Source organism: Leucoraja erinacea, unplaced genomic scaffold (genome assembly GCF_028641065.1).
Source record: "Leucoraja erinacea ecotype New England unplaced genomic scaffold, Leri_hhj_1 Leri_155S, whole genome shotgun sequence".
NCBI lineage: Eukaryota > Metazoa > Chordata > Chondrichthyes > Rajiformes > Rajidae > Leucoraja > Leucoraja erinaceus.
Genome location: NW_026575847.1, coordinates 172,172 through 186,788, shown reverse-complemented (window position 1 = coordinate 186,788; position 14,617 = coordinate 172,172). Strand labels below are relative to the sequence as shown.

The window sequence follows — 14,617 nt, the reverse complement described above, 5'->3', positions numbered from 1 at the left end:
CCATACTAATCGAGTGGGAGGAAACCGGAGCACCCGGAGAAAACCCACGCAGGTCATGGGGAGTACGTACAAACTCCGTACAGACAGCGCGCGTGGTCAGGATCGAACCCAGGTCTCTGTCATAGAAACATAGGAAATAGGTGCAGGAGTAGGCCATTCGGCCCTTCGAGCCAGCGCCGCCATTCAATATGATCATGCCTGATCATCCACAATCTGTACCCCGTTCCTGCTTTCTCCCCATAACCCTTGATTCCGTCAGCCCTAAGAGCTAAATCTAACTCTCTCTTGAGAACTGGCGCTGTAAAGCGGCAACTCTCCCGTGCTGCCCCTATGTAGAGCAGTCGGAGAGTAGGGCGATGGAGGGAGGGGTGGAGGCAGCGACCTTTAGACTTCAGAGATACAGACCCTTCGGCCTTCGGCCCACCGAGTCCACGCCCACCACCACCACCTGTAAATGGGATCGAACCCGGGTTTCAGGCACTGTTTAAAGCCCCTGTCCCACTGTACGAGTTCATTCCAACAGCTCTCCCGAGTTTGCCCTGATTCCAACTCGGAGATTTACGGTAATGGCCACTCGTCGGTGCTCGAGGCTCTCGTGGACATTTTTCATCGTGTTGAAAAATCTTCACGAGCCTTCCCGGTGTTTACCTGCCGTTAACGAGTCTCCCCGAGTACCTGCCGTTAGCGTTACGAGCCGCGAAGAGACGTCCCCGAGCTCCGACGTACCCGCTACGTTCATTCTCCGTGCTCACCACGAGTTTGATTTTTTTTTAAATCTCGGGAGAGCTCTTACTGTGGGACAGGGCTATTAGGGGCAGCTCTACCACTTCGCCACCCACGCCAGATTCTGTGACTCTATAAACTCGGATGTTGATGCCCAAGAATTTAAAGCTGCAGATTCTCTCCGCCTCCAACTCGCCGATGGAATCTGGCTCGCAGTCTCCCCGTCCTCCCCCCGTTCTAAAGTCGCCGATTGCGTCCCTGGTCTTGTCGCCGTAGATCGAGCGTTTTTTTCTCGTGTTCCAAAGGGCCTGTCCCACTTACGCGATTTGTCAGAGACCCCCCCCCCCTCGACCGTACCGCCATGGGTGGCCCTACCAGGAGCATAGCTCCAGACGGCATCGCTCTCAGGATCTCAGGACCACACGAGCTTCTCCACCACGACGAGGTGACAATTCACGGAGAAGAAGTGTGGGAACAGGCCCCCTCGACCCAACTTGCTCACACCGACAAACATGTCCCATCTTACACTAGTCCCACCTTCCATATCCCTCTAAACCTGTGCTGTCCACGTCCCTGTCTAATGGTCCTGGCAACATCCTCGTAAATCTTCTCTGTAGACATTAGCCAAGTTGACGACAGCTTCCCTGCGACATGGTGCCCAGAACTGAACACACTACGCTGAATGCAGCATCGAAACCTTTCCTGTCCCGATGTATTTTTTAAATGTTGTATTAGTCCCGGCCTCGACGACCTCCTCCGGCAGCTCGTTCCATACATCCGCCACCCATGAAACCTTCCAGCCTCTGGATGGAACCTCAAGGGCCTGTCCCACTTAGGCGACTTTTTTCGGCCACTTGTCGGCACCCGTCATAGTCGCAGCAGGTGGCCGAAAGTTTTCAACATGTTGAAAATCCAGCGGCCACCAGAAAAAAGGCACGACTCTTTGGGCGACGACTCACGACCGTACAGGCGGCACATTGAAAATCCAGCGGCCACCTTTGGGCGACTGCTGGGCGACTGCTCACCACCAAATAGGCGTCACCCCGTGACATGCCATTGAAACTTACCGAATAGTGGAAGGCATGGTGGTGAGTAGTCGCCCAAAGGGTCCCACCTTTTGCTGGTCGTCGCTGGATTTTAAACATGTTGACATTTTTCGGCCACCCGCTGCGACCATGACAGGTGCCGGCAAGTCGCCGAAAAGATTGCGTAAGTGGGAACAGGTCCTTGACTCTCTCCTGCACTCTTCTTTATTTCAGGATGGAAACTGTGATCAGCATGTGCGAGAAACTCCTGCAGGAGCTGGAGATATTCCCCAGGTAATACTGGCCTTCATAACAAGAGGATTTCAGTATAGGAGTAGAGAGGTTCTTCTGCAGTTGTATAGGGCTCTGGTGAGACCACATCTGGAGTATTGTGTACAGTTGTGGTCTCCTAATTTGAGGAAGGACATCCTTGTGATTGAGGCAGTGCAGCGTAGGTTCACGAGATTGATCCCTGGGATGGCGGGACTGTCATATGAGGAAAGATTGAAAAGACTAGGCTTATATTCACTGGAGTTTAGAAGGATGAGGGGGGCATCTTATAGAAACGTATCAAATTATAAAAGGACTGGACAAGCTAGATACAGGAAAAATGTTCCCAAGGTACACAAAAATGCTGGAGAAACTCAGCGGGTGCAGCAGCCTCTATGGAGCGAAGGAAATAGGCAACGTTTAGGGCCGAAACCCTTCTTAAACAAAATGTTCCCAATGTTGGGCGAGTCCAGAACCAGGGGCCACAGTCTTAGAATAAAGGGGAGGTCATTTAAGACTGAGGTGAGAAAAAACTTGTTCACCCAGAGAGTTGTGAATTTATGGAATTCCCTTCCACAGAGGGCAGTGGAAGGGAATGGATGGACTTAAGAGAAAGTTAGATAGAGCTCTAGGGCAGAATGACAAAAAATGACAATTAAATGTATCTTGTATATCTTGTAGGAGCTAGTGGAGTCAAGGGATATGGGGAGAAGGCAGGCACAGGTTATTGATAGGGGATGATCAGCCATGATCACAATGAATGGCGGTGCTGGCTTGAAGGGCCGAATGGCCTCCTCCTGAACCAAGTTTCTATGTTTGATGAGCAGTTTTGGGCCCTCCATATCCGAGGACGGACGTGCTGGCTCTGGAGGGGGTCCAGAGGAGGTTTACAAGAATGATCCCAGGAATGAGTGGTTTGACATATACGATGAGCGTTTGACAGCGCTGGGCCTGTACTCGCTGGAGTTTAGAAGGATAATTGGGGAAGACCTCATTGAAACTTACCGAATAGTGAAAGGCCCGGATAGAGTGGATGTGGAGAGGATGTTTCCACTAGTGCAGGGATGTCAAACTCGCGGCTCGCGAAGGGGTCCTATCCTTCCCGCCGGATGATTTCCCTGATGCCAGGGCGGGCGGCAGCTGTCCCCGGCGCCAGATCGGGCTGCGTTTGCGCGTGCACAACACCATCCGACAAAAATCATGAAGTTGCATTTTGCCCGTGACCTAAAATGAATTTGATGGCCCTGCACGAGTGAAAACATCCTCTAATCCCCTCATGATGTCCCCTCATCCTCAGTACAGGTCCAACGCTGTCAAACGCTATATGTCAAACCACTCATTCCTGGGATAATTCTTATAAACTTCCCCAGGACCATCTCCACACCCCTGCCATTTAGAACGGAGACGAGGAAACACTTTTTTCTCACAGAGAGTTGTGAGTCTGTGGAATTCTCTGCCTCAGAGGGGGCGGTGGAGGCCGGTTCTCTGGATGCTTTCAAGTGAGAGCTAGATAGGGCTCTTAAAGATAATGGGGAGAAGGCAGGAACGGGGTACTGATTGGGGATGATCAGCCTTGATCACCTTGAATGGTGGTGCTGGCTCGGAGGGCCGAATGGCCAACTCCTGAACCTGTTGTCTATTGTCTAGTGGGAGAGTCGGGGACTGGAGGGCACAGCCGCAGAATTAAAGGATATTCCCTAAGGAAGGAGATGAGGAGGAATTTCTTTAGTCAGAGGGTGGTGAATCTGTGGAATCCTTTGCCACAGATGGCTGTGGGGGCCAAGCCAGTGGATATTTTTAAGACAGAGATATATAGATTCTTGATTGGAGGATGTGAGGAGTTTAGTTTCGTCTGAGGAAGGACGTGCCGGCTCTGGAGAGGGTCCAGAGGAGGTTTACGAGAATGATCTCAGGAATGAGTGGGTTAACGTATGATGAGCGTTTGACGGCACTGGGCCTGTACTCGCTGGAATGTAGAAGGATGCCACATGATGGCTTCACTAGTCACACCCGCCCCATCGAATTGTCCAAATGTCTTTCAAACATATCTTTCAATTTGGATGAGTTGCTGGCTTCCCCCATGCCATGCAGAAACCCACCGCTTTTCCTGCTTCGTTTGGTGTCATTGCATGGAAACAGGCCCTTCAGCCAAACTTGCCCACACCGGCCAACATGTCCCTGCTACTCTAGTCCCACCTGCCCACGTTAGGCCCATATCCCTCCAAACCTGTCCTATCCAAGTGTTTCTTAAACGTTGGGAGAGTCCCAGCCTCAACTACCTCCACCGGCAGCTCAAGCCATAAACCCACTACCCTTTATGTGAAAAAGTTACTTCTCAGGGGAAAAAGTTACCCCTCAGTCTGTGGAATTCTCTGCCTCAGAGGGCGGTGGAGGCGAGGTTCTCTGGATGCTTTCAAGAGAGAGCTAGATGGGGCTCTTAAAAATAGTGGAGTCGGGGGATATGGGGAGAAGGCAGGAACGGGGTACTGATTGGGGATGATCAGCCATGATCACATTGAATGGCGGTGCTGGCTCGAAGGGCCAAATGGCCTACTCCTGCACCTATTGTCTATTGTCTTATTAAATCTTCCCCCCTCTCTCCTTAAACCCATGTCCTCTGGTCCTCGATTCCCCCGACTCTGGGCAAGAAACTCTGCGCATCTACCCAATCTATTCCTCTCATGATTTTGCACACGCCTATAATATCATCCCTCATCCTCCTGCGCTCCAAGGAACAGAGTCCTAGTCTGCTCAACTCCTCCCAATTGTTCGGGCCTCACGATTTATAGGTACAGCTCGGAAACAGGCCCTTCGTCCCACCGAGTCTACGCAGACCAACAGTCACCCCGTATGCTAGCACTATTCTACCCACGAGGGACCAGTTACAATTTTCTTTGACCGAATCCTATTAACCTTCAAACCTGCACGGCTTTGGCATGTGGGAGGGAATCAGCTGATGGCGCAGCGGTAGAGTTGCTGCCTTACAGCGCCGGAGACCCGGGATCGATCCCGATTACGGGTGCTGTCCGTACGGAGTTTGCAAGTTCTCCCCGTGACCTGCGTGGGTTTCCTCCGAGACCTTCGGTTTCCTCCCACACTCCAAAGACGTGCAGGTTTGTAGGTTAATTGGCTTGGTGTAAATGTAAAAATTGTGTGTAGGATAGTGTTATTGTGCGGGGATCGCTGGTCGGCGCGGACCCGGTGGGCCGAAGGGCCTGTTTCCGTGCTGTATCTCCAAACTAAACAAAACTGGAAAACCCACACAGGTTACGGGGAGAACATACAAACTTCGTACAGACAGCACCCGTAGTCAGGATTGAATCTGGGTCTCTGGTGCTGTGAAGCATCAACTCTACCGCTGCGCCACCGTTCCAGACTTGATAGAAGTATATAACATTGAGAGGCACAGACACGTTAAGATGGTCAGAATCTTTCACACCAGTGTGGAAATGTCCACCACTAGAGGGCATAGCGATGAGGTGAGAAGAGGGCACTTTTAATGGCAATGTGCAGGGCAAGACCAAAGATCCTATAGCGGATATAGCAAGATAGATCACTCGCCGAAAAAGACGTAGTACGGTCATGGGCAGATTCATGGGTCATTTTCAGCCCCATTTCTGTAACCGGCTACCGTCTCCACACCAAAGATCCCAAAGATAACTAGTGCGGAGCCGGAAACCAGTTACGGTAACATCCTCGTAAAAATAAAAGTTATTTGGTCAAAATCTTCTCCTCATTTTCAGAATTTTAAATTTATTAACACAAATTGTTCCCCCGCAAAGTTGATTACACTGCAAGTCGGGTCGGGTTGGGCCGGGTATGGTCGGGTTACTGAAATGGATGAAAAAATGGCCCAGGTTGCGTTCCGTTGCGTACTACTCAACAGCCCATAGCATTTAGCAGGTGTGATCTATCTATAGGATCTTTGGGCAGGACTAGAAGGTGTGAGCTACAGGGAGAGGTTGAGCAGTCTGGGACTCTACTGCTTGGAGTGCAGGAGGATGAGGGGAGATCTCATAGAGATGTATAAAATCATGAGAGGAATCGATCGGGTAGATGCACAGCGTCTCTTGCCCAGAGTAGGGGAATCGAGGACCAGAGGACATGGGTTCAAGGTGAAGGGGAAAAGGATTTACTAGGAAGTTGAGAGGTATCTTTTTCACACAGCGGGTGGGGTGGGTGTATGGAACAAGCTGCCAGAGGAGGTAGTTGAGGCTGAGACTACCCCAACGTTTAAGAAACAGCTAGGCAGGTAGACACAAAAAGCTGGAGTAACTCAGCGGGACAGGCAGCATCTCTGGGGAGCAGGAATGGGCGACGTTTCGGGTCGAGACCCTTCATCAGACTGTGGGCAGGTACAGGGATAGGACAGGTTTGGAGGGATATGGGTCAAACACAGGCAGGTGGGACTAGTGTAGATGGGTAGTGTAGATTTCAAATTCCTGTGGCGACAAAAAAAATGTTGCGAGTCTTGAAGATAGCGGAGTCGGGGGAATGGCCCTTCGAACCTGCACCGCCATTCAATGTGATCATGGCTGATCATCCCCAATCAGTACCCCGTTCCTGCCGTCTCCCCATATCCCCTGACTCCGCTATCTTTAAGAGCCCTATCTAGCTCTCTCTTGAAAGCATCCAGAGAACTGGCCTCCACCGCCCCCTTGAGGCAGAGAATTCCACAGTCTCACCACTCTCTGTGAGAGAAAGTGTTTCCTCGTCTCCGTTCCGAATGGCTTACCCCTTATTGAGATGAGTGTGTGGCCAGGATGGTGTGGGTGTTTGATGATGCTGCCAGCCTTTTTGAGGCAGCGACTGCGATAGAACCCCTCGATGGTAAGGTGGTCAGAGCCGGTGATGGACTGGGCAGTGGTTACCACTTTTTTGCTGCCCTTTACCGCTCCTGGGCGCACAAGTTGCCGAACCAAGCCGCGATGCAACTCATCTTTGCCTTTAACTCCTCTTCCAGGCGTTTTGCGGCTGAGTTGCAGCACTTCCAGGAGAGCTTTGTGGAGAAGCTGCTGGAGGTGCTGCCCAGGCTCATGGCTTGCAAGCCCATGGAGCTGGTGAAGATTCTGCAGACCACTCTCCGAAACAGCACCATCGTCCTACTAAAGCTAACCGACCAGGTACCTGCTTTATCCTATGTAAAACATCCTGCCCCCACGCATTTTCCATTCACCTTTTCCCCATCTCACATGAAAGCTGAGCCCAACGTGCCTGTTCACCGTGCTGTGTATCTCCTTTTTAATGTTTTTATTTTTTATTTTATTAGAAGCAATTGTACAAGGATGGAACGTTCGGCATCTACAATGATACCGTTATTGTACAGCTTCAGTTTTAACCTTATAACCTAAATTGAAAAAATGGAAAACAGGAAACAAAGCTTGATCGCATTGAATGGCGGTGCTGGCTCGAGGGGCCGAATGGCCTCCTCCTGCACCTAGTGTCTATGTTTCTAAAGGGAAAGCAAGGAAAGAAGAAAGGAAAAAGTGAAGGGATAGAATAGAAAAGAACGAGAAAAAGATGGAGATATACCTTGCCCCCCCCACCCAACGTAGCATCGTATTTCAATTTAAATTTGTTTCACCCTACTATTGTTGAAAAATTCAGTAAAGGGTGTCCATGTCATAGAAACAGAAATTAGGTGCAGGAGTAGGCCATTCGGCCCTTCGAGCCTGCACCGCCATTCAAGATGATCATGGCTGATCATCCAACTCAGTATCCCGTACCTGCCTTCTCTCCATACCCCCTGATCCCCTTAGCCACAAGGGCCACATCTAACTCCCTCTTAAATATAGCCAATGAACTGGCCTCAACTACCCTCTGTGGCAGAGAGTTCCAGAGATTCACCACTCTCTGTGTGAAAAAAGTTCTTCTCATCTCGGTTTTTAAAGGATTTCCCCCTTAAAACTAAGCTTTGACCCATTATCCTGTACTTCACCAACATCGCGAGCAATCTTCCTTCTTCTATCCTGGTCACCCCCTTAAGAATTTTGTACGTTTCTATAAGATCCCTCTCAATCTCCTAAATTTTAGAGAGTATAAACCAAGTCTATCCAGTCTTTCTTCATAAGACAGTCCTGACATCCCAGGAATCAGTCTGGTGAACCGTCTCGGCACTCCCTCTATGGCAATAATGTCCTTCCTCAGATTTGGAGACCAAAACTGTACGCAATACTCCAGGTGTGGTCTCACCAAGATGTCTTAAGAAATTGATCTGGTTTTTACACGCTGTGTATCACTAAAACTAAAAAACTAAAACCTAGGTGGAACATAGAACAGTACAGCACACGAACGGGCCCTTCAGCCCACAATGTTTGTCCCGAACAGGATTGCAAGCGGGTGAGGCAGCATCTCTGGAGAGAAGGAATGGGCGACGTTTCGGGTCTCGTCGCCCATTCCTCCTCTCCAGACTTCTTCCTCTCTTGCGTTTGACGCAGCAGGAGTTCCACAGCAGGGTGATGCCATCCGGTACGACATCCGTCGGTGCCCGCCCTGAAAAGGGCAGTCGTGGTGGCACAGCGGTAGAGTTGCTGCCTTATGGCAAAATGCAGCCCCAGAGACCCGGGTTCGATCCCGACTGCGGGTGCTCTCTATGCGGAGTTTGCACGTTCTCCCCATGACCTGCGTGGGTTTTCTCCGAGATCTTCGGTTTCCTCCCACGCTCCAAAGACGTACAGCTTTGTAGGTTAATTGGATTGATTAATTGGCTTGATACAAATGTAAAATTGTCCAAGTTGGCGATATGCAGAGTACTGCCCTGCCGACTACAACATTCAGAAGGTTCAAAGGGCGCATGCTCTGGGTTGACGCCAAGCCGCTGCTGTCTCTGATTGTTGTCGTTGGCCTGACTGAGGTCAGTTGACAGGGCAGGTTGACAACATGAGCCCCTTCTCTCCAGAGATGCTGCCTCACCCCCTGAGTTACTCCAGCAGTTTGTGTGTACCTTTGATTTAAACCAGCATCTGCAGTTCTATCTCACACATGCTTGCAAGTTTAGTTTAGTTTAGAGACACAGAACGAAACAGGCCCATCGTGTCCGTGCCGACCACCCTTCCCCGCACATTAACGATATCCTACACACACACTAGGGACAATTTACATTGACACCAAGCCAATTAACCTACGAACCTGGACGTCTTTGGAGTGTGGGAGGAAAGCGAAGATCTCGGAGAAAACCCACGCAGGTCACGGGGAGAATGTATAAACTCCGTACAGACAGCACCCGTAGTCAATAGACAATAGGTTCCTTGCATTTACATGCACCAGTCTAAAACTGATTGTATATACCCACCATATATCCACCATCCTCTGAGTGAAAAAGGTTACCCCTCAGGTTCCTATTAAATCTCCCTCCCCCTCTCTCACCTTAAACCCATGTCAATAGACAATAGGTGCAGGAGTAGGCCATTCAGCCCTCCGAGCCAGCACCGTCATTCAATGTGATTATGGCTGATCATCCCCAATCAGTACCCCGTTCCTGCCTTCTCCCCATATCCCCTGACTCCGCTATCTTTAAGAGCCGTATCTAGCTCTCTCTTGAAAGTATTCAGAGAACCGGCCTCCATCTAAGGCAGAGAATTCCACAGACTCTGGTTCTTGGTTCCCCTGCTCTGGATAAAAGACCCTGTGCGTCTACCCGATCTATTCCTCTCATGATTTTGTACGCCTCTATAAGATCACCCCTCATCCTCCTGCATTTACCTGTATATTCCTCTCCTGAACTTATGCACCTTCCACAAGATCACTATAAAGCTACAGTACTCCAGATGTAATCTCCCAAAAGCCCTGTACAATTTTAGTCCAGATTTATTTAAATTAACTTTATATAGAACAATTTCAATTAGTTTCCCCTCTGGATAATTAAACCAGGTCACTGAGTCCTTTTCACATAATGGCAATGGCCCCATTCCATCAAACAAAAGAATTCTCTGTTACAGAAGGCAGTGGAGGCCAATTTAGTTTAGTTTAGAGATTCTTCTTCTTCTTGCGAATGAAACATAAATAAACCAAAGGAATAGTTAGATCTTAAGCCGGGTGTTGTCTCCGTTGGCGTAAATGTCTGCCAGGCCCTGACAGCTCCATTTGGTGGGTGGTAGAGCGGGCACCCAGAGATGACATGGTTGGCTGTCTGTTGTTCTGCTCCACATTCACAGGCTGGGATCTGGCGGAGCTCCCGTCTCCACACGCTGGTATTGAAACAAGGTTTTCAAGGTCAATTCCCGGGATGGCGGGACTGTCATATGCTGAGAGAATGGAGCGGCTGGGCTTGTACACTCTGGAGTTTAGAAGGATGAGAGGGAATCTCATTGAAACATATAAGATTGTTAAGGGTTTGGACATGCTAGAGGCAGGAAACATGTTCCCGATGTTGGGGGAGTCCAGAACCAGGGGCCACAGTTTAAGAATAAGGAGTAAGCCATTTAGAACGGAGATGAAGAAACACTTTTCCTCACAGAGAGTTGTGAGTCTGTGGAATTCTCTGCCTCAGAGGGCGGTGGAGTTCTCTGGATACTTTCAAGAGAGAGAGCTAGATAGGGCTCTTAAAGATAGCGGAGTCAGGGGATATGGGGAGAAGGCAGGAATGGGGTACTGATAGTGGATGATCAGCCATGATCACATTGAATGATAGTGCTGGCTCGAAGGGCCGAATGGCCTACTCCTGCACCTTTCCTTCGTTGCATAGATGATGCCTCACCCGCTGAGTTTCTCCAGCATTTTTGTCTACCTTCGATTTTCCAGCATCTACAGTTCCTTCTTAAACAACTACTCCTGCAACTATTGTCTATTGACTCTGGACAAAGGGTCTCGACCCGAAACGTCACCCATTCCTTCTCTCCAGAGACGCTGCCTGTCCCGCTGAGTTACTGCAGCTTTCTTTGTCTACCTTCTGTCAGGTCTCCTTGCAACCTCTGCTAGCCTCACAGAGCCCACACTCTGTCCCCCTGTCCCCCTTGTGATTGAGGCAGTGCAGCGCAGGTTCACGAGATTGATCCCTGGGATGGCGGGACTGTCATATGAGGAAAGATTGAAAAGACTAGGCTTGTATTCGCTGGAGTTTAGAAGGATGAGGGGGTATCTTATAGAAACGTATAAAATTAAAAAAGGACTGGACAAGCTAGATGCAGGAAAAATGTTCCCAATGTTGGGCGAGTCCAGAACCAGGGTCTTAGAATAACGGGGAGGCCATTTAAGACTGAGGTGAGAAAAAACATTTTCACCCAGAGAGTTGTGAATTTGTGGAATTCCCTGCCACAGAGGGCAGTGGAGGCCAAGTTACTGGATGGATTTAAGAGAGAGTTAGATAGAGCTCTAGGGGGCTAGTGGAGTCAAGGGATATGGGTAGAAGGCAGGCACAGGTTATTGATAGGGGACGATCAACCATGATTGCAATGAATGGCGGTGCTGGCTCGAAGGGCCAACTGTCCTCCTCCTGCACCTATTTTCTATGTTTCTATGCAGGTACACAAGGCCTCTGCGACCATCATCGAGCCCACTGGCGAGTCGGACAACCCACTGCGGTTCACGTCCGGTCTAGTGGTCGCGCTGGACGTGGACGCCACCTTAGAGCACGTGCAGGACCCTCAGTCCATCATCAAAGTGCAGGTAAGTCCACGCAACATGGAAACATATCAAATCCACCAAGGATTTGACAGGCTAGATGCAGAAAAAATGTTCCCCTTGTTGGGGGAGTCCAGAACCAGGGGGTCACACACCAGTTAAGAATAAGGGGTCGGCCATTTAGGACTGAGATGAGAAAAAGCTTTTTCACCCAAAGAATTGTGAATCTGTCGAATTCTCTGCCACAGAAGGCAGTGGAGGCCAATTCATTGGATGTTTTCAAGAGAGAGCTGGATTTAGCTCTTAGGGCTAACGGAATCAAGGCAGTGGAGGCCGGTTTCAAGAGAGAGCCAGATAGGGCTCTTAAAGATAGCAGAGTCAGGGGATGTGGGGAGAAGGCAGGAACGGGGTACTGATTAGGGATGATCAGCCATGATCATACTGAATGGCGGTGCTCATCCGAAGGGCCGAATGGCCTACACCTGCACCTATTGTCTATGTTTCTACAATCAGCGGCAGAGTCACACAGCGCGGAAACACGCCGTTCCTAGAACGGTTCATCCAAGACAGGCAGGAATTGTGGACGCAGCCCAGACCATCGCACAAACCAACCTCCCTTCCATCGACTCCATCTACACCTCACGCTGCCTCGGCAAGGCCAGCAGCATCATCAAGGACCAGTCTCACCCCAGGTCACTCCCTCTTCTCCCCCCTCCCATCGGGCAAGAGGTACAGAAGTGTGAAAACAAACGCACACCTCCAGATTCAGGGACAGTTTCTTCCCGACTGTTATCAGGCAACTGAGCCGTCCTCTCACCAACTAGAGAGCGGTCCTGACCTCCCATCTACCTCATTGGTGACCCTCGGGCTATCCCTGATGGGACTTTGCTGGCTTTTGCTTGCACTAAACGTTATTCCCTTATCATGTATCTGTACACTGTGGACGGCTCGATTGTAATTGTGTATTGTCTTTCCGCTGACTGGTTAGCATACAACAAAAGCTTTTCACTGTACCTCGGTACACGTGACAATAAACTGAAATTTAAAATTAATTAAACTTCAGCCCAACTCATCCATACTAACCAAGTTGGTCCCTTTAACCCGCCTTTAGCCCTTATACCTCCAGGGTGTAAAAGGTTCTGACTGCCTGCCTCATCCATGCCTCTCATAACTATACAGCGACTTTGTCGCTCTTCCAGGGAGATGCTAAATGCATTTTGTTGTCTCTGTACTGTACACTGACAATGACAATTAAAAATTGAATCTGAATCTGAATCTGAATCGGACTTTGATCAAATCTGGCACGATGGCGCAGCGGTAGAGTTGCTGCCTCACAGCGCCAGAGTCCCTGGTTCGATCTTGACTACAGGTGCTGTCTGTACGGAGTTTTGACCTTCTCTCCGTGACCTGCCTGGGTTTTCTCCGGGCGCTCCGGTTTCCTCCCACACTCCAAAGACGCGCAGGTTTGCAGGTTAATTGGCTTCGGTGAAATTGTAATTTATTCCTCGTGTGTAGCATAGAGCTAGTGTACGGGGATCGCTGGTCGGCATGGACTGTTTACACCAGGTGTCGGCAACCTTGTTCTGCATCGGGGGCAGGACACAGGACACTATGGCCTCATCTATAGCCATAGTTAGTAAATGGAAGTTGTAGCGGCAGTAAACGTGGTCATGAAAAGGCCGGACGTCAGGCAGGTTCAAACAGTAGTTTTTATTCAAGTGTTACATGTAAGTTTGGTCCACTAACGTAATTGTCATTGCTGCTGTAGCTGAGCGAGGTTGTTGGCTCCAGCTCAGCTACCTGTTGACTGGTGAGATCTCAAGGTGAGATAAGCTTATGTAGCAGGACACTCCCCCTAGCCCTTGACGTCACATGCCAGCCTTCGTAGCTACTGACGAGGGTTCGACCATAAGTATCAGCTGATGCCACAAAGTAATAATAATACATCCTAACTAAATTAGTAATAATACATAAATTAGTATATATTATTAGTACGTATTATTACTAACTAGTGTGACACTTGGAGTTGTTTTTCACATTAGTTTTCATGAGTTTATCAATGAGTTTTCTGCAGTTCCCAGGTCCCTCGTGTCCCCGGGACTGGCTGCAGTTCCCAGGTCACGAAAACTAATTGAAAAGAAAAAGACGCCTGCGGGCCGGATGATTTCAAGTTACGGGCCAGTTCCGGCCCGTGGTCCGTAGGTTGCCGACCCCTGGTTTACACCGAAGATAGACAATAAAAAGCTGGAGTAACTCAGCTGGGTCAGGCAGCATCTCTGGAGAAAAGGAATAGGTGACGTTTAGGGCCGAGACCCTACTCCAGACCTGTTTACAGGCTGTATCTCTCATAGAAACAAAGAAAATAGGTGCAGGAGTAGGCCATTCGGCCCTTCCAGCCTGCACCGCCATTCAATATGATCAGGGCTGATCATCCAACTCAGTATCCCATCCCTGCCTTCTCTCCATACCCCCTGATCCCTTTAGCCACAAGGGCCACATCTAACTCCCTCTTAAATATAGCCAATGAACTGGCCTCAACTACCTACTGTGGCAGAGAGTTCCATAGATTTACCACTCTCTGTGTGAAAAATGTTTTTCTCATCTCGGTCCTAAAAGACTCCCCCTGATCCTTAAACTGTGACCCCTTGTTCTGGACTTCCCCAACATTGGGAATAATCTTCCTGCATCTAGCCTGTCCAACCCCTTAAGAATTTTGTACGTTTCTATAAGATCCGCCCTCAATCTTCTAAATTCTAGCGAGTACAAGCCGAGTCTATCCAGTCTTTCTTCATATGAAAGTCCTGCCATCCCAGGAATCAGTCTGGTGAACCTTCTCTGTACTCCCTCTATGGCAAGAATGTCTTTCCTCAGATTAGGAGACCAAAACTGTACGCAATACTCCAGGTGTGGCCTCACCAAGACCGTGTATAACTGCAGTAGAACCTCCCTGCTCTTATACTCAAATCCTCTCGAGTCTAAAGTCTTCCCTCGACCTCCAAAGAATGGTCAACCAGCAGAGATGAGAAAAAGATGTGACGCAA

General features: G+C 49.5%; 1 protein-coding gene across 1 annotated transcript in view; it reads left to right on the top strand.

The window, feature by feature from the left end:
- Nucleotides 1–14,617, top strand: part of ints4 (integrator complex subunit 4) — a 66,887-nt gene that overhangs the window by 49,117 nt on the left and 3,153 nt on the right. The window contains exons 19-21 of the mRNA XM_055665853.1: nt 1,983–2,042; nt 6,982–7,141; nt 11,478–11,621. Coding sequence (XP_055521828.1) covers nt 1,983–2,042; nt 6,982–7,141; nt 11,478–11,621 — 364 coding nt within the window. The remainder of the gene's footprint in view (nt 1–1,982; nt 2,043–6,981; nt 7,142–11,477; nt 11,622–14,617) is intronic.